Source organism: Camarhynchus parvulus, chromosome 7, assembly GCF_901933205.1.
Source record: "Camarhynchus parvulus chromosome 7, STF_HiC, whole genome shotgun sequence".
NCBI classification, from domain to species: Eukaryota; Metazoa; Chordata; class Aves; order Passeriformes; family Thraupidae; genus Camarhynchus; species Camarhynchus parvulus.
Window position 1 is genome coordinate 31604214 of NC_044577.1, and position 24255 is coordinate 31628468.

Consider the following 24255-nt stretch of genomic DNA (forward strand, 5'->3'; position numbering starts at 1 on the left):
TGCAAGAAATACATCATACTTTTCCTTGTTTCTTTGCTCACAACCACTTCAAGTCTAAACTATTTTTAAAGAGGTTTTCTTTCTCATTTTCTCAAATCAAAGCTGTAGAGTTTACAAAGCTGCTCTGAGAGAAATGGGCTTGATTTTGCACAAGGACTAAACTAACAATGTTCATTCTATAATACACCACGCATTCAGAATGAAGAGGAACAAAAGGAGTATTGATTCTAGTGAATGACAAGAACTTAAAAGACCCAATTAAAAATTCCTGTAAGAGCAATTTATTCATGAACAACTTAGGGAAAAAGAAGTTAATAGGAATTAATAATAATGTACACAGAACATAGTGCATTTTGTTGACTTTTAAAACGGGTATTTCCAAGTCAACAAAGATCTTTCTAATCTGTTTAGCTGACAGTTACAATCATTTCATACTTCTTCTCACATCTCTAATAATAATTTATTCCTTAACTTAGTTTTAAGGAAATACCGTGATTTTAATTGCTTCTTCCTAGAGAGAAACTAACAACAAACATTTCACTGGTGTACCAGTATCTGATAAAGGCACTGGTATCAGTATCAGTAATTCAAGAGTATCAGAAAATAAATGCAGAACCCTTGAACACAGTCTCATGGAAATAAAAGCAAACATACAAAACCAGTACAAAATATTATTAAATATTAATTATTTATTGGAAATAACTAATCTTGTCCTACAACAAAAATGCAACAAGATTAATTACATATTTTCAGAAAACAGAGTACAACTATTTCTGTATTCCAGAGGCTGCAATATCCAATATGATACAGATGCACAAATTTCTTGCAGGCAAATATTAAATAACAAATTTAAATTAGAAAAATACAGGCTGTGTTTCAGATCCAGCAAGTCAACAAAGAAAGTACAGCATGATATGCTGAGTTTCTTTAGATAAGGGAGTCATATCTCACATCTTTGACATTTCAGTGTTTCTTACAGTGTGGTTGGATACAGTATTTCCTAGGAGATAGTACTTGTCTCATGATTTTAGTCACAAACAATTTAGCAAAATATGATCAAAGTTTCAGCATTGTTCAAGAAAAAGATGCACAGCTGAAGACAGCTACTATATAACTCAACTATAGGACAGGGAAATAATGAAACGATCTGCTACCACAGAATAGCTGGGGTTGGAAGGGACCTTGAAGGGCCATCCAGTCCAATCCCCTGCAACAAGCAGGGACATCTTCACTAAGACCAGCTTGCTCAGATCCTCATCCAGAAGTCTGGTGGTTGTACTAAATCCCAAACATTGGAAGTCTGATGAATATCTGCATTATAAAAGGACTCAAATGTCTTTGCCATGAGTAACAGGAGCTGTTTCCATGAAGGAAGAGGATGTTTTGCAGAAGGCAACCACTTCTAATCACACAGAAGATAAATGATCAAACGGACCTCACTCACAGGACTGATTAAAATATCCCAGGCACAAAGATTAAAAGAGGGAAGAGAACTTTTCCTGAGAGAGCTGAAGCTATTCAAAATAAAGTATCAAAAAGACCAGCCATAATCAAACCTAGCTCATGCTTAGAAGCCTTTCCAGATCAAGAGATGCAAAAACGAAGCATTTGAGTAAGAAAAAAATTTGGACAATGGGATCTTTTCTATGTGTTTCAAAATACTTATGTGGTGTTTAGGTAAAAAGTATAGCACCAAATTTACTCACTTTCAACAGTAAACTACTCTAAGTTCCTACTATAAAAAATAATACCACGTCTCACAAGAATGCTTAAAAGACAAAAAGTTTTAAAAGAAATTTGGTTAAAAGCATCTGACATGGTAAAATGAATAGAAAGTTCAGTCACTGAACAAATAAGAGAATTCCATCAAAAATAAGCACATCAACCAAGCAGTATCCACCATCTGTGTTGGATGAAAGTACCAAATCACACAAGACTTTCGAAAGAAAAGGATACAAGGAAGTAACATGTACAAAGAGTAAAAAAACATTGGTTATATAAATTAAATGATGGTTACATACATTTGCCAGCAAAGACAAGACTACATGGTTTATTATAAAATTTGGCCCAATATTTAAATTGCTCTTGGTGGAATTCTTATTTTCAGATGTTTCATGGACCTTTGGATTAATAACCCAAAATCTATTTTCAGGTCTAACATGCTGCACAAGCCCCAGCTGCCTGGCCAAACCCAGACCAAATTCCCTAGGGCTTTTCAATGATAAATGTGATCAGTAGATTAGGCTGGCTTTAAAATAAGGCCAGAAATAACATTTATTCAATCTATGATACAAACCACAGGGCCCTGTGCACTTCAATTTTAGTACAACCCACAGAAATTCCCAGTACCCCATTCTTTACACATCCTTCAGTTAATTTCCATCAGACTCTATGAGTGACTTGCTATAGGAGACAGCTGGAATGTGCAGTTGTTCCCATTAATTTTTTTTGGTTTACTGGTCAGAACCAGACAGGGTTAAATAAAGGCTACACTGGTTATTTAGGAGTCAAATTCAAGTTTCTGAGAAAAACTAAAGCTTGTTTTTGTGAAAGATTTTCCTGTTTCCTGCAAGGCTTTCCTTTCCACAGTGGTAGGAATAGTGCCATGTTGTGTGTGGGAAAGGCTAATATTACTTTTTACTCTTAAACATTTGCTTTTCTTGTAAGATTCTTTCCCCAAAGCTTAAGTAAACAAGCATATGGCATTCCCTAGCAGCACTCCCTGAACGTCAGAATTGTTCTGTGTTGTCAGACCAAGTGGAAACAAGAGACACTATCAATAAATTCAGATCATTCATGCTCATGATCAATTCCTTTTGCTTTCATTCTTCAGGTTGTGTTAAAGAGTTTTGAAAATAAGAACTGTTGTTTCATCAAAAACAACAGTGAAGGATTACAACAGCTTCTTTCAAGTTCATATTGCCCTGTTACAGAGATATTACTGTGTTTGATGTAATATATCCATCATACAAGATCCCACATATCAATGTATTACGAGAGCAATCAACAACCACAGAATTTACATTGCTTTCAAGGTCTGCGCAGATACCTGCTTCTAATATCCTGAATTCTGTTAACAGCCTGAACTCTTCCTACAATTGAAAAAAAAAAAAGCCATAAGGATACTCTAATTTCTATACTGATAGTAACAACAGCAACATTTAAATCAGATGGAGTGCCTTCTGTCTGAACAACTTCATGATGTAATGACCAAGGCTTTCACAGCTTTTGGAGCTGACAATTTCTTTAATTAACTGAGAGATTTCCATTACAAAATTACTGAGGAAATCACAGAGGACTCCTTAAGTTTGAAGATTCTAATACAAATTAAAATGTGCACCATGTGTATGTATTTTAATGCAGTTCCTTATTTTAACTGACTGCAGCATAGACACTCATTAAGAGGAACATGTTTTAAGAAAATGAATTCTCAAAAAGAGAAATTAATCTGGTATCTCTGATGATATTCTGTACTGGATTCTTGCCCCTAATTTGCATCATTCCCAATTTTAAGACTACTGTTAAGTTTCATTTGTGAAGATAATTTCTTCTTGTTTTTTTTTTTCAATTCTTGGAAAGACAAGTTATTTATATCTACAGAGCTGCCAAACATAACTGAAACCAGCACAACAGTTGTCAGCATCTGATGTCAACAGCAAAGGCCAAGGCCTATTGAAGTTTGCATATGGCAACCTGGTCTCCAGAGGGAACTTCTGATTCCAGGGAAGAAATATGGCTGTCAGATAGCCAAGGGTGACAGCCCACAGAGATGAGAATCCACAAAAGGGGTTCCCCTTTGTCTTGCTAAAGAAAGATGATGCTTCTCATTTGAAGACCAAATTGATATAATCAGATACAGGTAATCGAAAGTAAGAGCTCTGAAATTTTAACAGATTTTTGTTTCCTGTCAAAGAAAAGGTGTGGTGAAAATACACACGTGCAGCAAAAGATATATGACCTGTCTAACAACAGATACATTTACAATACAAGTATGTTTTACTGTAGAAGCTTAAGAGTGTTTTATCTCACAATAATTAACACCTTAAAGAGATTGATGACATTTTAAAATTACTATTATTTACAATTGTCCATAGATTATTTAGCAATACAGTAAAAAAAAAATCACTTTAACTACAATAATTGATTTCTACACAGCTAAAACCAAAATCTTCTCTTCCCTCTTGGGAAAAAAGAGGTGCAAAAAGAGAAAATAATCAGTCAAAGTAACACTGAAGCAACCCTGAGTAACCAGGTGGCAAAGTTTTCTTGAATGTAAGACATAAGCAACAGGTCATGAAACCAAAATAAACATTAAGATTGTACTAATGAAATGAGGAAATAAAACCAAAAACCCTGGAGGCCTCTCACCTTTAGCTCTGCTGGTGTGAATTCTGCCACGAACCCAAACCTCTTTATCAGCCTTCTCCACCGTCAAGTCTTTGATGCGAACCAAAACTCGATCTGAATTACAGAAAACAACACACATCTTAAAACAGTTCTTCACTTCAAACTCCAAATGCACTTTCTATCATTGCTATTGATAAAATTGATAATAAATCCAAAACACTGGTTTTTGTATCAACAGCATAACTGACTTACTGAAAACACACAAAATCCCATTTCCTTTCTTAGTGACTTGTTCTTGATGCAGTAGCTTTAAATTGTTCATTTTTGACTTACACAGCAGGGTCAAACTGCACTTTACCAACAGCACGACTCACTGTAGTTCACGGATGGCAGAACCCAGCATGACTAAACTGGTTTTGATAGGACTTCACTGTACTACCTGCACTTATTAGTGTGAACTTCTGCTGCCTAAGGGACGCGTGCCCTGCTGCACGGGGCAGGGTCAAAGCTGCCGTGTTGAACCCAGCAAAACAAAGGCTCAGAGGGGACATGACTACTCTCTGCATCTATCTTACATAAGCAGGATGAATACAACTGTAAAATAACTATTATTTAAAATAAAGAACAGAAAGAAACCACAAATAAATGTACACTATAAATTAAAAAATACTTATTTCGATTAAAACAACAGCATTTTGGAGCAACAAGGGTATTACTGTATAAAATGGGTAACATCCATTTTAAGAAAATCTCTTTAACAACCTGATCAAGCACTACCATCACTGTCCAAGCCACGACTTGATCGGAAGAATCCTTCAAATCCAATGTAACTGCGAAGCTAGATAACAACAGGAATTGCATGGCTTGGAAAGCACAGATTTTGGATAGCAAAGGGAAGAAAAAGTTGTCAAGGAAAATATTTTTAAATAAATTAGGACTTTATTATATAAAAATTTTATACAACCATTAGGTCCTAACAATATGCTGGGTGCATGCTGATATTCCTTGCATGATTCTTTCCTCACAAACTTCTCCCTTGTTTCAAAATAACATTAAATTTGCTAAGACACACTGTAGACTTTTCCTGACAGAACTTTTCTAAAGTTTTGGAAAAAAAACCAACAACTTCTGCCTGCTCCAGATTACCATCTGCTGCTCTGGACTCCTTCCTTCTGTCTCTGAATACCAGTCACAGCTTGCCCTGCAAGCCTATTATTCTGCACTGGGGATTTTAGGGGATTGAAAACTTTTATTAGCTTATGTCAGGGCAATGCAGTTCTTTCTTCACAGACACATATCAAATCCAGAACAGAATGGAAGTGCACAGAGAAACGTGACATGGAATTGACTCAAATATATTCATAAAGTGTGTATGTGTGAGTGTGTGTGAGTCTGCTGGGGAAGGAAGAAATGGGAATAAAGATGTTAAAATTTGCCAGCAATATCTGATATTCAAACTTTGTGTAGAACCATAGGAAACATTCAACCATCATAATCCACAACCTTCATTATTTCTAAGAGCTTGATATTCAGACAGTTAAAATTACCTCAGTCAACTTGAAACTGTATTGTTACAAATTTCAAATATTTTCTGTCTTTATGCTTCTGCCTAGAATTAGCTGTTACACCTTTCATGGATCCTCAGTATTTCATGAACCATCTGTATTAGATAAATATTTTTTAAAGTCTTTTGGACACCTAACAGTTCATATTTCACTAAGGGTAAACAAGACATATTTAACACTAGAATTGTTATATGGTATTAATTATTAAAAACTATTTCACTTTCATAAAAAGGGTAATAAACAATATCCAGCAGGTGACATCATAAAGCCCTTTCTTCCACAGCAGATCACATAACCACAGAATAGATGAGGCTGGGAGGAGTCTCTGGAAGTCCTCCCACCCAATGCCATGCACAAGCAGGGTGGCACAGAGCCAGCTGTCCAAGATAATGTTCTGATGTTTTTTTAGTATTCTCAAGAAGGGAAACTCTTTCTGGGCAATCTGTACCAATCCCTGGTCACCCTCACAGGAAAAAAAACCTCCTGATGTTCATTGTGCCCACTGCCTCTGCTCCTGTCACTGTGCTCCACTGCAGGGAACTAGATGTAGGAACTATGCCACTTTCCTTCCCTCCTCTGACACTTCCCAAATCCAGCTCTTTTTTCCCTTAATGTATAGCCCAATCTCTTCTTTTTCTCTCAGAACTCCAACCTCTTCTAAACATAGGAGGAGAGGATAAAAGTCCAAAAAAACTGTGTGGGATACATAAAACAAACACTTTTTCACCTCCAGACCCCATTCCCTGCCTGTCACATCAACCTGTTTACTAAGATAATTTATCCTGCATCATGGAATTTAGAACACTATGATCAATATTTGTGCTGTCTCTGTGCAGTACCAGCATCTTCAAAGTACTGGAAAAATTTGAAAAAGAGAAGACAAGTTTGACATAAAAACCTGAAAATCAAAAGCAGTATTAGATGAAAGCAGCTTCCAGGGACGGGATGTGAGATAATGGGTCTGAAGGGAGAAAAAACGGAATGGCCAAAAACGGAGTTTTACTAGCAATCATAGCCTCAAGCTAGCAGGAAGGACTTAAAGACCTGACATGACAGAAGGCAAGAACATCAGATAGCCAGGGCAACCAACATAAGTAGAAGAAAGACTTAAGTGGGCCAAGAAAGAAGGCACAGGTGTGCGCAAGCTCAACAGAGCAAGGTGGAGAAACAAAGTTGTGAACCCAACAAAAATTTCAATTTGCCTGCAGAGGAACAAGAATCTGTCAGCATGGCAAAAGGACAATAAGCTTACTCATTGAAAAGAAGAATAACCTGTTCTGATCATTGTAAGCTGTGTGAGTACCTCGTCCAGCCAGTGGTTCCAGGACAGTGCAGCAACTGGAGTAAGCAGAACAGCACCACTCCTGCAGCTCCTCTGAGCTGCCAGCCAGGGCTGTGCTGTGCTGTGCTGGCTCTGCTCACCAGGTGCTGTGTGGGCTGCACACCTTGTACCACCATGGGCTACTCTGATTTAGAAATGGCAGGTAGACTCCAGAGACCTCACAAAGACTTCAGAAACAAAATGAATACACTTCAGATAGATGGGAAGATGCCTATCTGTGCTTCTCCACCACTCCCTGTCCCAAGCAGCAGCTCCTCCAAGACACCCAAGGCAAGTAGAACACTTTGGGGAGCTACTGATGACAGTATCTCACGCTCCTGCGAGCCCTTTGGCAAGAGCTCTCCCTGCCAGGAACTATTGAATCTGTAAATAAAAGTGCATTCATCCCAGTGCGTTAGGCTGATCTTCAGGTTTTTTGTTATACACATTTTGTTCTTTATTGTTACCTAATTTTGATGTTCTGGATAGCCACTTTCTAAAATTACAGAACAGCAGGAGTGCCGCAGATTGCATTTTAAGCCAAATGGAAAACTCACTCAACATCGTCCATATACTGAGAAGTTTTTTTAAACCAGGATGAAAGGTCAAGGGGACAACACACCTAAATAAGACTGTCAGCCTTTTTCATATTATTTCCTTTAGCCTTCACCATTTTCCTTCCCAACATACTTTTTTCTCCAGTACTTTTTGAGTGTTTCTTTTGAATATGAGACAGTTGGCATTTCTCCATGAAAGCAGGACTTGATCTGCCATCTCAATCTGCCAGCTCAGGTCCCCCACACAGTTGTTTGCTCTGGGATACAAATCCAGGAGAGCAAACACAGAGCTGGGCTGCTTCCAACGTGATTTCAACTCCAGCTCCCTTTCTCTGGCAGCTAGAATGGATTTTATCCAACAATCACTGCTAATGCAGTCTCTGCTGATTTGCTTGTCCCGTTACATTCCTGATATAAAGCTCCCCTTTGGTGGTTTTCTACCTATGAGAGCTCTTGTGACTGCTTCTCTTCCCTACATTCTGCATGTCCCCTCCTAAAGGGGCATCAACCAAAACAATCAAAGGAGAAAGAAAAACCACCTAATCACAGATGATGTTACTGTTCTACATTTTACTATGAAGAAGTTACAAGAAGCCAGTCTTTTACGTTCCCTCATTACCATTTCATGCACCGAATTTAATCCAAAGATTAATATTCCTTGGGATATTGGCCTGGGAGATTGTTCTCTAGTCACTAACTTTTCCTGAATCCCAATTCCCCATCAGGAGAAAATCAGGATTTCCTGAATTCAGAGTGGCATGGCTGATAAAACCCATAAATATTAATATCCAATATTAATGGATTTGGTGCCCATATACAGGAGAAATGGAAGGCTGCATAAGCAGACAGGTCATACTCAGACAGAGAGCACTGCTGTAATAAGTCACAGCAGAACTCACTCCAAATGCAGACAAAAACAGAGATCTCAGCACTCAGTACATAATAATTAACAATAATTCAATAATTTAAAAAATAGTCTGCAGTGATGGACAGACACAAAACTGACAAACCATTTAAGGCATGGTCCAGGCAAGGGCAAAAACTGACATTCCTCTCAATCCAGAATTGAGCTACAATATTCAACCAAACGTAATGAGTTTTTGATTTTTTTTCTCTTCCCTCCAACTCAATTTCCTGTTCCAACTCGTGTCCATGGCCTCCAGTCCAATTACCACGCACCTTCAAAGACTGGCCTTATCTTTCCTACACCCCCCCATTAAGTAGATTTAAACTGTAAGATTACACAGCTTCCTGTTCTCCAGGCTGAAGAAGCCCAGCTCCCTCAGAAGCTGTGCTCCAGTCCCCTGGTAGCTCTCCACTGGACTGGCTCCAAAATGTTAATGCCTCCCTTGCATTGGAGAGCCCAAAACTGGACATGGCACTCCAAATGCAAGTGTCTCACAAATGCCAAATGTATCCCAATAAAAGGGGAAAATGCCAGTGGGATTTGAATGAAAAAGTCTGGTAGATGATTTCTCAAGGAAGTACTGAAGATATTTGGTAGGTAACTTCTTTTTTCTTCTTTCCCACCCCCTCTCTTGCAAAAACTTTTATTTTTCAACTGACCTGGTTTCTCTTGGGATTGTATCATTGATGACACTCCATATCTTTCCTTAGCATAATCCTAGAATGGAGGTGAGAAACATATATCAAAGAAGCACACACAAAAAAACTGAGCAACATCATCACAGAGTTAACTGTGGGAGGGAACACAAAATAATTAGAAATAATATTAAAAAATGCATTTTGGACTCATAAGAGATACACAAGGGAGAGAAGACAATTGTGCCCTGGATGCAAAAAATAATTCCAGCAACAGCAACCATGCATGACGATCATTGCTTGTTACAGAGAAAGTTAGTGTGATTATCTCTACAAAGAGCCTACTCCTCAAAATATTTGAGTCCTACGTTAAAGAGATTAAATACTTCCCTCCCATATTCAGGCACACTGAATTGTCACAGGCCAGAGGAGCTGAACTGTTAACAAAATCTGCCAGGTAAGGCACAGAGGAAGGCAATTTTCATCAAAACATCACAATTCTGGTTTCTCATTAATTTCCAAATAAAACTCCTTGGTTTATTTATTTTATTCTATTCAATACATGAACCAAAGTTTCCTACTAAACACTTTATTTGGGCAGGGTCTTTGCTTGTCTGCTTTTGATGAACTGTGGCCTATTTGTAACTTTAGGGGAGCCACCAATACTTGTAATTCCTTATCGCTGATGCAACAATAAGCACAAATTACTTTATAACAAAATCGACTGATGCTCGTTGTTTGCACTTTGCTTTTCTTGAAGAAGCACGGGCCTACAGTTTTTCAGCACTGCTCTGTGATCTTCACGTACAAAGGCAGCAGCACCTGCCAGGCCAGCAGGAGCCCCTGCAGAAACCTCGGGCTGGGGAGGAGCAGCCCAGGTGTTTCTGGGGGGATCAGAGCTCTTCAGGGAATCACAGGCTGGGCCCGGCGAAGGGCGAGTGGGGGGACAGGCAGGGTAAAGCCAAAGGCAGCTGCGCCCCCGGGCTCGGCCAAACCCGGCCTGGGCCCAGCCCCCCCACCCCGGGGAGCCTCAACAGCGCGCCCGCCGCGTTCCCTGCGGAGACCCACATCAGCCGCCGACGAGTCCTCGTTCTCCTGGCGGCGGTCCTGGCCCTGCCCGCGGCCGGCGGCGCTCGGCATCCTGCGGCGGCGGGCGCGGCCCTCACGGTCCCTCACGCTCCCTCACGACACAGCCCCGCACACGCCACGCCGCTTCCGCGCGCCCGGCTCTCGCGAGAGCGCCGCCCCTGCCCCTGCCCCTGCCCCGCCCGGCGCCGGCCGAGCGTATCGCGAGAGCTGCCCAGGGCACGCGCTGCCCGCCTCCCGCGGCGCGCGCTGCCCGCGGTGCCCTCAGGGCGGGCTGAGGGCGGGGCCGTTCCCTCAGAACCGGCCCTGCCCTGGCAGCGGGGCTGTTCCCCGCAGAGCCGGCCCTGCCCTGCCCTGCCAGCGGGGCTGTTCCCCTCAGATCCCTCCCTTCAGGGAGCCGCCGCCATCCCGGCGAGTGTCGGTGCTGCCAACCCCGCGCTGATGATGCTGAGGCAAATGCTGCTGGGCTGGGCAGGGCTGAGGCAGAGTGGGTTTGGTCCTCCCCCGCCCTGCTTCACAGTCCATCACATTGTGGCCAAAGGTAACATCAGAGAATCACGGGATTGTTTCGGTTGAAAGGGATCTCTGGATATTAATCAGTCCAACCCCCTGACAATGCAGGGTTACCTGGAACGTGTCCAGGTGGGTTTGGGATGTCTCCAGAGAGGGAGACTCCACAACCCCCCTGGGCAGCTGTTCAATGCTCTGCCACCCTCAACATAAAGTCCTTCCTTGTTTGCACATGAAACTTTCTTTTTTAGTTCATGGCCAGTGCTCCTTGTCCTGCTGCTGGGCACCACTGAAAAGAGTCTGGCACCATTCTCTTGGCACCCACCTTGAAGATATTTATCTGCATATAAATAAACATGTTGGACTGTGAGGTGGCCAGCTAACGAGCATGGAGCCAAATCAAAATGCACTTTTGTTCTATTAGGCCAGCAAACGTGGCTTTCCCAGTGCTTATCCTGGTAGCAGTTCTGAGCTCTTGCCCAATCACCCTGTTTATAAATAGCTGTTTATTAGTTAGCTACAAGTAGGTCTGGTAGTTTTGAGAGGATGAGCAATAGTGCAAATGCAGGTGTTTCCCTCCAGCTGGGTGCTTGCTTGAAGCAATGCTACAGTTCTGAGCCAGGGCTGGCTGCAGGTGCCAGCTTTGAAATGACAGAAATCAAAGCTGGATGCAGCTGGCGAATCTATAGATTGTTTATTTTGTGCAGGGCGGGAAAGAGTTAGCGGTCCTGATTTAAATTCTAGTTTTGAATTTTCGCATTTGACTAACTAATCCCTTTTGTGGTATCGATTAGAGTTCTTCATTTCCTGTCCTACAGTTGTTTATTTTGCAGCATTTTGTACTGTACTGGTTCAACATCTCTTCTCGTGGGAATCCCCTTGCAAAGTTCCCCTTCTGCCTCTGTCTCAGAGAATTAACACTTCACTGTGAGACCACATAGCTTTCACAAAATCCTTTCTTCTCATGCACTGTTCAAAAGAATTAAGATTCAGTGACAGAGAAGGCAAATCACTGTCAGTTTTCATTCCTCACCACAAGAAACGAAGTTCTGATGGTGGGGTACTGTGTATTGTGCTTAAATGCTAGGGTAACAGTAACAAAGCATGCGGATTTCTCTGTGTCAGTTGTTACCTGTCACGTAGAGCCACTGCTCAACCTGAACCTGAGCTAACAGACAGATGCAAATCTTGTGCCTCACCACGGAGCAGACGGTACCACCTGCACAGCGCAGTGCTCTGTAATTCGTGGCATTTCACCGACTTTGCTGTGAAATTCAATCAAAAGAAACCAGCTCTGTAACCCTTATTTCTGTGCTGGGAGCCTTCCAATGGTGACTAGCACGAGTATTTCCTCTGGGGCAAATAACCTGAAGGTGGTTCTGAAGGAAAAACCCTTTAAATATAATAAGGGTGTTAACTAAAAACAAAATATGGCCTTTTAAAGGGCACTGTGGCTAATTATTCCATTGCCAAACTTCCAGAAAAAACATTTTGCAGAGTTCATGCTCTGAGGTCATTTGTCCAGGGTCCCTTTGTCTTGCAGTGGAAATAGGTTGGAATAGGTTTTTTCCAAAACCTTGGAAATACGTTTTTTTTAGCAAAAATCTGTAATACACTGAAAATAGAAAATCAGAAAATTGAAATTAAGAATAACTTAGTATGTGGTTAAATAAACCCCTCAAAATTCTCCACTTAGCTTGGGTCTGCAGCAGAAATTTGTTTTCCACCTCAGTGAATTGATTAGGAATCCTCTGTGAAGAGCACACACCATCACGGGCAGGCGATGCGGCTCATCTGCCGCACCTTCTGTTCGGCAGTGCTGGCACCGACAGCCCGCGCTGGGGGCAGTACCTGGGAGAACCTGGGCGCGATCCGTGCCCGCAGAGCCGGAGCCGCCCCGGCTGCGAGGCGGAGGGGCTGCGGGGGAGCGGCCAGAGCTGTCCCCAGGGACCTGGCCCAGGATTAGCACATGGAAATGACATCACCCACAGCCAATCGGGGGGCCCCGGGGGTGCAGCTGGATGGAGGCCATCCTCCACTTAAGTAACGAGACATGACATACCATGTGCTAATGCTAAATAATTTATCCCTCAGGCATACAGTGAATTGCAAAGCCGAGCTGAGGCCTGGTCAACAGTTTGTAGTTTAAATTAAAATTGGCTTTCCCATCTTCAAGTGAGGGAGGGAGGGAGGGGGTTGTCAACTGTTGTGATGAAAAGTGGAATGCAGAAAATCTCTTTTTTTCTCTTTGCTTCACTTCTTTCGCCTGTTACAATTTGATCTTATAAAAACACTTTTCAATGATTTTGGAGGTGAATCCCACATATCTCTATTATATGAAGGAAATTCATAGAGGAAGGTTTAAGATGTTGTGAATAATTATTTCTGATAGATCCTTGAAACTTAGGCGTTAGCACCTGTAATATCTTAAACCAAAGCTATTCCAAGATTTAGTTATATGTGTTTCAAGTTACAAATGGTATGTGGGTGTTTCCATAGCAGAACCATAAACTAGTCTCATTAGGAATCCAGAGGCAGTTGCTGCTGCTCAGGCTGAGGCTCAGGCCCAGCCTGTGTCAGGATGCTGGAGCCAGCAGCACACAGAGGTGGGTGTGATGTTAAACCACAGCTGATGCCTGCTGAAACTGAAGCCTTTCCAACTTAGCAGTGCAGCTAAGCTTGGCCAAACCTTTGACATTTGTTAAAATATTTAGCTGATTTTACTTAAATATGCTAAACAACATTTCCACTGAAACCACAAGAAGCTAAAAAGTAGTCAGCACTTTCCATAACCTGTCCTCACACAGCATCTTACAAAAATGGTGGCTCAAATATTCTTTAATCTTCCAGTATACTGGAAGAAAAATTGGCCAGGAAATCAGAAGCTGCAATATGCACAGTGTTGTTGGAGAGGAGATAGGAATCACCTTTAAATTATTTTAGGAGATAAAATTAAAACAATCTCTGCCCTATGGAATAAATCAGAACATATTTACCTAGTCTCTACTTGTTTGGCAAGTTAAAACCTAGAGAGCATGAAGTGGTACAGAGATAAAAAGATCATATGGGGAAAAATACAAAACAAATTGGTAGTGTCTCTGAAAGGTCTTCAGGGAATTCAGCTTTATTGCCACAATAGCACACTTTTTCGTGTGCAATTACTTGTTGTCATGGAAATGGATTTTGAAGATTTCTCCTATTTTGGATGCTGCAAAGCATGCTTAATTTAATTAAGAGGTTGCCTTTGATTTTTTCCTTTCCATATTTGTTTACTTATCTAGGTTCTTGTATGATTGTCAGGCCAGTATCCAAATTTGCCTTAGATAATGAAAAGAATATGCCACTGAAGAAAAAAAATGCAGGAGCAGCTAAAATATTAATATATTATTTATTTTGTAGGTTATATAAGTTCACAGTGTGCCTTCTGTGATAGGGAAAGCTCTTCTATTAATAATTTCAACCTTGGCAAAAGTGTATTTTTGTAATTGATCATTCTCTTTTTGCTAAAACATTTGTACAATGAATAACAAAGCCTTTGCATCTAGATCCAAGTAGGAACAGAATTTGGCAAATCTAATTCCTTCCTGGATTTTCGCAGCTCTACTTCCTTTAGGAAGTTTTTAGTCAATGGGAAACAAAGGCTTATTGAAAGGATTGAAGTTGCAACTATTCTCTTTGTTTTAGAGCTTCAGTCACGGTTTTCCTCTAGTAAACAACATTTGCAATTAATAAAACTTCTAAAAAAACAGGAACTTTGGGGAAGTACGTGCTTATGATAAGCAGCAGGATTTCTTTTGACAGAACTCTATACAAAGGTGTAGTCTTTTTAAGTTCAGACAATGATAACAATTGAGTTTCTCAAAGCATTTTGGAAGTGTTCCTTCTGATAAACACATGAAAACATGCTCTGCAGCCAGGGATGGATAATACATTTAAACAGGAGATATCTTGTCAACAGTTTTTGTGTCCCAAAATTATTTGAAATAGCTGCAAAAAGCTCACATTTCCTATCATGCATAAACTAGTAGTCATGTCTTACATGATGAAATACCTGTGTGCATTGGACACAGAGTGCTGCATATATTTATGAGCTCTTATCATTAAATAAGATTGTTAATGAACAACAAATTGTTCATTATTTCCTTTAATATGGCGCTTGAAAAAGGCATTTGGATAGCAGTTATCCATGCGTGAATAAGAATACACGCAATATTTAATCTTTATAATTTATTGTTTACTCTTTTTTATGTCACGAAATACACATATTTTCATGTTCGTGTCAGCTGTGTTTCTGTTGCTTGCTTTATGTGTTTACTCCCAAGGAATTCTCTCCTGCTAGTGGGAAACTGAGGGAAACACGGTAAGTTTGATGATGGCCCTCCCTGGAGGGCAGTGTGGAGCTGCCAGATGAGTGGAACTGGCTGGCACAGGAGATTTTTCATGAACAGCTCAGCTATTGTTCTCACCCAAGTGTCCAGTTCTTTTTCTGGGGTGGCTGATGTCCAAAGGGTGCTGAAAACAGCAAAGTGGAGCATAAAGGGACTGCAATTCTGGCTTGGCCCTTAAGTGCAAGGACATTGTTCTATCTTACATGACATTTCTCATTTACAGAAACCATCTGAAGCCATTGTCCTTCTGATAATTTTCACACTTTTATCTCACATGTAGGCAGATTTTTTTTCTTCTTGATTTTATCAGCTAAGTGTTCCATATCCTTGCTAACCTCTAACCCAGAGTCAACGTCTGGTGAAGTTATAAATCTTTAGAAACAGAAAGTTGTGATGGGAATCCTGACTCAGACTTGGTTTCAGCAACAGGAACAGTGCTCTGTTATCAGTAGATGTGAGTCAGGCACCAGCACTAAGTCTGCTCTTTGAGATTGCCCATCAGAAGTGTTCTTTGTTGCTGTCTGAAACAAACAAGAAGCAGAGACGAGTCATCTAAATTATTGGTGTCACAGAGGATGTTAAATGCTATTTTTGAGCCATTTTCTTACAGCAGTTGTGAAGTATTTTGTAAACAAAGTGTGTTATTGGTCAAGGGTGCTCCGTCAGACATTCTGCATTTTTCCATTGGCTCAGGCTGTGAAGGCAGTCACACAGAAGTTTGTAGGTTGGTGGAAATGGACAGACTGATTCCTAGAGGAAATAAGCGTTAGCATGAGAACAACAGCTGAACTGAAATCCCATAAGCCAGGAAGAACAGCTACACAATTACACTAACAGGTGCTTGGTTTCAAAACAAATTTCAAGGTCTGACAGCTCAGTGCACCTGCTTTGGGCTGATTTCTTTTAAGAGTTGGTTTTGGCATGAGCCATTCATAAAAACCATAATTCTTTGTGTCTGAGAAAAGTCATCATTGCCATATAGCGATGATAAACTGCTAAAGCTTTCTAAAAGTCGTACTTAGCCAGAAGGTAATGTGGATCATCTGCACACTCTGTCATTAGAGTCCAATTTTTTCAACCGAGAGTTTTCTCTCTCAGACCTACCAGGCAAACATGACAGACCTCTCCTTCTGTAAGCTGAGATCATTTCATAGATTAGAGTGCTGTGATTTGAATTAGGTAAGACTTCAGCTTTTGCATTCACCATCATAAGAAAAATCAAATTTTATTTCGACAAAGATTTTAGCAAATTCTGCATATATATTATATGTTATATAATTTATACACTGAATAATTCTGAATAATTATAAAGGTCATAATCTTCTACATTTCTTTTAATTGCAGACATTTCGTTTGTGGAGATTTTTTATTTGCTTATGTTTGTTCTCAGCTTAGAGAATTCTCATGAATTTTGGACAAAGGAAGGATGGTCATTTTCATTTTGGAGAAAAAATCAAAACAAGGTTTTGTCATTCAAATGTCTGTACTGGTGGTCCTTTATGGATGGCTCCCAGGTATTAGTAAGAAATAGGATAAATCTTAAATTCAGTCAGAACAGATTGATAAATGTAGCTTTTGGGATTGAAGTTGATTAGGTACTAGAGAATTGAAATGACATTTTCACAATGGTCTATGTACCTAGAAATTCAAGCTCCTCAAATTTTCAGGCAGTGGGATCACAGAGTGCAAAGTTCATCACATCTCTATAGTATCTGGGCCTTCATTTTCCCCTCACTTTGCAAACGTGGTATGTCGGGGTTTTATGTGATGCAATCCTGAGTTTTGGAAATGTGTGAGGTTTTATTTTCTTCTAGAGACAGTAAGAAGTATATGATCCCAATTTTCAACTCTGAACAACTAGTGTGATTAAAAGATATGGAGCCTACATATACAGGTTTACAGCCTAGTGCCAGGCTGGGGACAGCAGTGTGACCTGCACTCTGCTCAGACTGCAGCCACCCTTCACTGCTGTGCCTCCTCTCTCCTCTTGTCTGTTGAGCAAAACTTGCAGATATTTATGAACTTTGTGATGTTCCAGATTGTGGAGATGACATACAGAACTGCTAGTGTAGTTCTGTAGTGCTACTGTGGGCCTTTCCACTCTGCATTTTGCTAGTTTTTAAAGACCTAACAGTATGATTATATGGTTAACAGCTGGTACCAGAGTGCGGTCGCTCAGAGACTTGGCCTGGCTGCTCCACAGAGCTGAGACTCCGGAGGAAGTGACAGAGCGGCCACAGTCTGTCCTGACCGGGGTGGGGCAAGCTACCTGGCGGCAGAGCCCAAAACCCTGGCCACTCAGGTCCCCTGGGCGGTAGAAGCCACAGGCGGCGACCTGAAGAAAGCAGACAAAAGCCGAAGGCAGAGGCACCACGAGAAGCAGCGGAGCGCAGGAGGGAAGACACGAGTCGATCAGTTTTCCGTGGTGGAGGGAAGGTTTATTGAGGGCAGGGTAAAAGTGGTAGGGTAAGGGGTCACAGAAAACTGACAAGGATCCTCCCCCTGGTCTGGCCTTATAAGACCGACCCCAGGGGGAGGGCAAAACATACATGACCAATCAACACATGAAACATCAAATGAGGTGATACAGAACATCCAATTAACAAAAACAGAAGGTGTGGACTTTCCCCTAGCCCAATCACCACCCGAACCCCACAGAATCTTCCAGAGCTGGGGAGTGGGTTGGGGGTGATGGACAAGGGGGTCGCCCGGGCAACTAAGGAGGGACTGACCTGATGGACAGTGAAATTAACATAGAATAGGGAGGACATAAATGATTGACAGATAACTGACTGTCTGGAGAGGGGAGGGAGCCCTGGAAATCCCCTTGCTCCTGTCGCCATATTTAACCCATATAACTTAATGAGATTAAACATAAAACTTGTAAAATCCAACTCTTAAACAGTAAAATAACATGAACCCCAACACCAGAGAAACAGAAAAATAGTGATTAACTTGGCATCTCCCATCTCCTTTTAACGAATGAAAATGTAAATCTACATAACAGGTTTTTGTTTTAACTGTCCTTCATTCAGAATGACTAAATGCATTACCTGACAGCAGTGGTGGTTGTTTTATTCTGAAGATTCTGTTTCTCAGGTCTTCATAGATTACTCTCTCTACTGGATTGTAAAGGGTATTGTTAATTTTCCTTGACTGCTGTGTGTGATTTGGCTGTGTGACTGTCAAGGTCTGTCTGTTAGATTTTCAAATTTTTGTAGTTCCATTCCAGATTTCATGACCTGTAGATTTGAACCCATCTAACTGAAAAATAAGATATGAAAGTCACAAAGTTACACCTTGTGAAATATTCTTAAAATGCCCATCTTTCAATTTGCTGTGTCAGTTATCCAGGTTTGCAGTGGCTTTACCTTTGTCGAAGTTATTCAGGTAGCAAAAACTGGAGTGCTTTTTTTTTTTTTTTGGCTGTCAACTTAAGACATTCACTAGCATAAAGCTAAAACTTCAGCTGCCTCCTTGGGGAGGAAGAGTTAGCAAAATTGAGCATTTGATTCAAGAACTGGGTACAAGCTTTTATCACTTGAAGGGTCAAGATACAAAAAAAAAAAAAAAAAACCCAGAAGATCATGTGGATGAAGAATCTGAGGATCTACAAATTTCCCCTTGTGAATACCTAACAGTGAGCCAGGGACAAGTCTTTTCAGCCACTGATCTGGGAGGGACTGGCTCTGCCCAGAGCTGTCTGACAGGTCAGCTTCTGTGGTCACCTAAATTTACACCTAATTAAGTGTGAAGCCACACTCTCAGACAGAACTACCTCTGTAAGGCACCACTGTCCATTCCAGACAAAGTCATCCAGGTCATCGAGCTCTGGTATTTGTTTACCTGGTGACCTTACTTGAAACACAGTGAGAAATGCTCAGGTGAACATGCAGCAGAGATAAGGGTTAGTGATTTCCTGTGATAGGGGTTTGCTTCCTCTGAGGTCAGCCTGATGAGGAGCTGAGGAACAGCCAGTGGGCAGTAGCCTAGGGCACAGCCAATTTCCAAAGGCATGTTTGTCTGTGCTGTGAATCACCCTGAGATGTGCTCTTGGGTTTCTGAGATTGGAGACTGGCACTGCTGTGATTAACATTTCCTGTACCCAGTGTGAAGGTGCTCAGAGTTGGGGTGTACTCTAATTCATCAGTAGATTTCAACCTGCTGAGTGACTCTTCGTTGCTTTCTTAGAATGGGGCTCTAAGCTTTCCAGAAGGTCAGGATATCTCAGGACTTAGTTTTGAATGCTGTTCTCAGAGACCTGACTGTTGAAGAGTGCTCAGATTTTAAACTGAAAGATTTGACCCACTTTGTAGAGGAAGAAGAGCAAATAGAATTGGGAGTGGGAAGGTCACTGTTAATAGCACATGAAGTACTTCTCAGCAAGCTTTAAAATTGCTTTGTTTCTCCCTCTCCTAGTGCTGTAAACATGACAAGCCAAAGGAAGACCTTAGAAAACAGCTCAAGGAAGCTACAAAGGCTATTGAGAAGGCAAAGAAGCCAGCTGGACTGGTTAGTGTCAAACACAACATTTTCTAATGTGGGTTGATTTCTCCACATTTCTCAGTAGATACACATCACATATTCTGAACGGTATAGTGAAGCAAGTGAGGATATTCTTATACAGAAAGTTCACTTTTCTAATGCATAACAATAGGCTGCATTCTATTTGGAGCCTTCCTAAATCCCTGGTAAATAGACACCTGCTTAATCCAAGGTTGAAGAGAAGATGAAAATTTTAATACATTCTTTTTTTTCTCTTAGACTTTAGTTACTGGACTTTCTGTTAAAAGACTCATTTTTCTTGGTTTGGGTGCAATTACTAAAGCACACATTTGGCAATTAATTGAGAAATGTGTGGGTTTTTTAGAAATGTTAAAATTCTGAGCCTCATGCTTAGGAAACTATTGCTTAGAGGGAATGTTGCTAGTGGTTTGTGATATTTTATATTTGAAAAATCAAGGGATGGGGTAATACTGACAAGTCATAGGCTAAGCTTATTACTGAGAATAAGTTTATAGATAGCAAATCTTTTATCATGGAGTCATCTAGCTCTTCTCAGTTTTTGATGTCTAAAAAAAGGTATTGGCACTAGGATGTATGGTTGATAAATGCAGGGGATATATGCATGTCTGTAAATTGAAGTAACCATCATGTATTTCCAGAGAACCTATTATCAAGGTCACTGTAAGGCCATGTGGCATCCATAGTCTCTGGATAACCACAATCTCCTTCCTTCCTAATTGTGGATAAATAGAAGGATGAGTTGCTTAAGCAATATGCAGTGGCCAGGGTGGTCTGCACAAGCATTTGCACTGTGTGCAGTGCACAGTGGGAAGAGTTGATATTTCCTGGCTCCCTGGTTGCTTTCCTTTCCCTTCTTTCCTCCACTGGACAGCCCATGTCCGTCTCCACAGTGTATTAAATCCTGCTTGCCCACAAACGTGGTCACTTGGTACCTGTCAAGAATGGCAGTAGGGCAGGTGTTCTACCTCTTGCCACTGGATTTAATTTCTCTCCCTCGATATTTCACTGCCTCCCCTATGAAGTCTAAGAGACATCTCTGATGTAAATCAAAGGAAGTTTTCTTTTCCTGTTATGTCTCCAAGAGCCCAATTCTCCTTGCCATACACTAACTCCAATTTTTAAATAGCAACCCTTTCTCTGCGGTTGGGTAGGTTATTGAACCACATCTCTCATTCTGCCCTGCAATTTTATTTTCACAAAAGGAACCCATGGTTCTTTACATTAGGAATCAAGGGAAGGTTTTGTTGTTTTGAAAGCTGAAATATTCGTGACAGTGAAAACAAAAGTCTCATCTCTGTTAAGGGCTTAGTTACATTTACAATAGAATTTTTTCCAGAACAACTTATTCAGTTTGAAGGGAAATTTGAATTCTGAGGTGATACTAAATGAACTTTAAGTCATATGTATGTACAGCATGAACAAAAGGAAATGGTTCTTTATGAGAGACAGCAAAACTGGGCAGGTAGGAAGAAGGAGAATGCTGGTTTTGCAAAGGCAATAGAAAAGGAAATCTTTTGTGCAATCAGTTTAGCAAATAAGATTAATAACAGAGACATAAATGTGGCAAGGAAGAAAGAATTAAAAAATATATTGGCTGATCTGAGCTAGAATTGCCTTTGTATGATCTACTGTCGTGTACTTTAAAGCACATTAACCAATAAAAAGGAGGATAATGCCTAATAAACTGGATTGGCTTTGAGTGTTTGAGCGGTAAAATGTCTTTGTTTCAAGTATTTTTTTGTTTGTGATGATATCCACAAGTGGTGACAGGTTTCTTCCTATACAATATCTATTCATAAAGAGGGATGAGACCTTTGTCTTTGGAGTGAGAAAATAAATTGTACATGCAAAGAGAATGGATTGTCTGTTATTGGTGTGTCTATCCCAGTGGGTCTATATGAAGCTGTCAGTCCTTGTAAATTATAAATGTCCTATAGCTTTTTCTAGAGTGGTTTGAATAACATCTTAAATTGTGGTCTAATGATAAAAGTTAAAGCTATAAACTGAGGTTGACATAGAATTACAAAGGAAAATAATCTCATTTTAACTGGCTCTGTAGGTGGTACAGTGTTCTACAGAATCACTGAGCCATTACTTGCTCTCTAATTGTCCTTCGTTTTCCTGTGCTGAGAAGCTATTAGTGCAGGATATAAATTGTGTCTGTGCTGGATTTCTGCAGCTAACTGGTAAGGAATCAAATTTTTAATTTGTCACATAGAGCTCCCCAAACAGCCCTAGAATTTCAGACAATAAAAGCTGCTAAAACCTGAGGAGTTTGGAGTCACCCATCTGAGAGACAGTGTTGATAATTTAAAGGCTTTTTGTCTGATTTCAAATCCAGGGCCCATTTTCTTTGCAGTATACTGCTTCAAGCTAATGGATTTGTAATTAGTGGGGAAGCCAAATTCATAAGGCTGCTTAGTATTTAAAGTATTACAGTTCAAGCTTAAGAGACAGTTCATTACAGCAATAATACTTCTTTGTCTTCACTGCAGTTACAAAAAGTGATTTTTACATGTTGTGCTTATTTGACTCAAGTGAAGCCATGGTCCCATCATGAACCCTGTAGCTTTCTTCTATTCTGCTTTGCTTGTCACAAGCCACTTTCTACTTAAGTGGTTAATTGTAGCTTTGCTTTGGAAGACCTTATGGTCTCAAAAGCAGTGGTCTTCAACTGAACAGGGAGTAATTCAAATCCTATTGCTTTGTAGAACCTTAAGAAGGCTCAGAAAATATAACATGAACTCTGAAGAGACAAATTGAAAGATCTGATGATGAGTGGGAAGAAAAACTTTCTGTTCAGAGCAAATGATTTATCTTCACGTCTCCATTTCCAAAACCACCTCCAAACAGGTTCAAAATCATCCCTAGCATTTGCTTTAGCTATTAAAACCAGTGTTTTAGTTTGCTTTAATTTTTCATTGGATAGCAGAAAATGAACATGGTATATTTAAAAAAACCTTTTTTTCCTTCATTGTAATCTTTTCCTAGTCTCATCTAGGTTTTTCTATCTCTCCTTACTCCTGTGTCTCTTTGTAGAACTTCTCACATTTTTCTGAGTTTCTTTCTCAGGAATATTCTCTGCCAAAAGTTCTCCATGGTATGAAGTCCAATAGATTATTTAATTTTTCTTCTTCCCTTCGTAGTCTTCATCTGTTTAGGCAGCTTGGAGAGGTATTGCATTTGAACTTATGCATCATTAGTGAAGATCTGTGTGTGTACAACTGAGAACAGAATTGGCTTAAAGTCTGCTCCAAAAGGAAATTGAGTAGGATCCTGCAATTCCGACTTGTTTCCCTTTCCAGCAGCAATGAGCTGAATCAGAAGGGAACTAATGAATTCTGGTCGATTTCCTTCAGTGCACCAAAGCTCTTTAAACACATACTGAAGAAGGGAAATGAAGTAGGATTAGTCCATTTCCCTTTGAAGCCAGCTGTGTGTTCACAGTGCATATACTGGAACATTATTTCACTTGCCAGTTTCTGGCCATGGGCCAAACTGTAGTATCATCTTGAATTGATGCAGGATCCAAAAATACGTAGAAAAACACATGGACTGCCTCTGGACAATAAGTAAGAAGTTGATGTCTGTATGGCAAATTGGTTTGTTTTTTAACTTTAGTTCATTACCTGTTTGGCAAAGGATCATCTAATTATTTTTACTTTTATTTTTTATTAGCTTTGCCATAGCCAGAAGCAGTTCTGGGGCCTTATTTTCCCCTTCAGACTGACTTCAAGTGGGAGTGTGAATTTTTAATGTAATATTAAGACACTTTGTTGTTTCTTTACTGCTGTAGTGTTTTTGAGGGAGGAAAGTCCCACGTGTTTCATCTTATAGACAGTGTTTGGGGAAAAGGGATGTTTGAGGAGTTGTGTAGTACTGAAAGCCGTCTATGTGTGACTCATGCAAGTCCTAACCATTGTTATGCCTGTATATAGCGCCTTTCATTCCAGATGGTCTCAAAACATTTTGTAAATAACGTGGTGATTTTGTAGTGTGTGGCACTCTCAGGGACTGAAGAAAGGACTCTTCTACTCCAAAAGGATGAGACTTTGCCAGGGCATTTGGGTTTACTGTTGCTGCCACACAGCTGAACAGTTCTGATTTTTTGTGTAGGAGATAAGGAAAAGATAAGCAGTCTTATCCACAGCACTACACACACTAAGTACACTGGAATGAGAAATGTCTGCTGTCACCTGAGTACTGTGCCATTGGAAAAAGTGGAACATTTGGGCTGGAACCTTTCTTCTGTTGGATCCCTGTATCTTACAGGGCCTTTCTTATAATGTGCTCAGTGAGAGTGACCCCGGCTTTATCTATTATAGGGTATCTGCAATTTACATATTTTCCCATGCCACAGGATTTTGCCTGTTCAATTCCAGGACACTTCTGGAGGCACAAACAAAGCTGAC

General features: G+C 40.5%; 1 protein-coding gene across 1 annotated transcript in view; it reads right to left on the bottom strand.

Moving 5' to 3' along the window:
• The window catches only part of DARS1 (aspartyl-tRNA synthetase 1), a 36782-nt gene extending 26209 nt beyond the window's left edge, over nt 1-10573 (bottom strand). The window contains exons 1-3 of the mRNA XM_030952091.1: nt 10401-10573; nt 9357-9414; nt 4369-4461 (exon numbers count right to left, since the gene is read on the bottom strand). Coding sequence (XP_030807951.1) covers nt 4369-4461; nt 9357-9414; nt 10401-10472 — 223 coding nt within the window. The 5' untranslated portion in view covers nt 10473-10573. The remainder of the gene's footprint in view (nt 1-4368; nt 4462-9356; nt 9415-10400) is intronic.
• Nucleotides 10574-24255: the final 13682 nt, after the last annotated feature.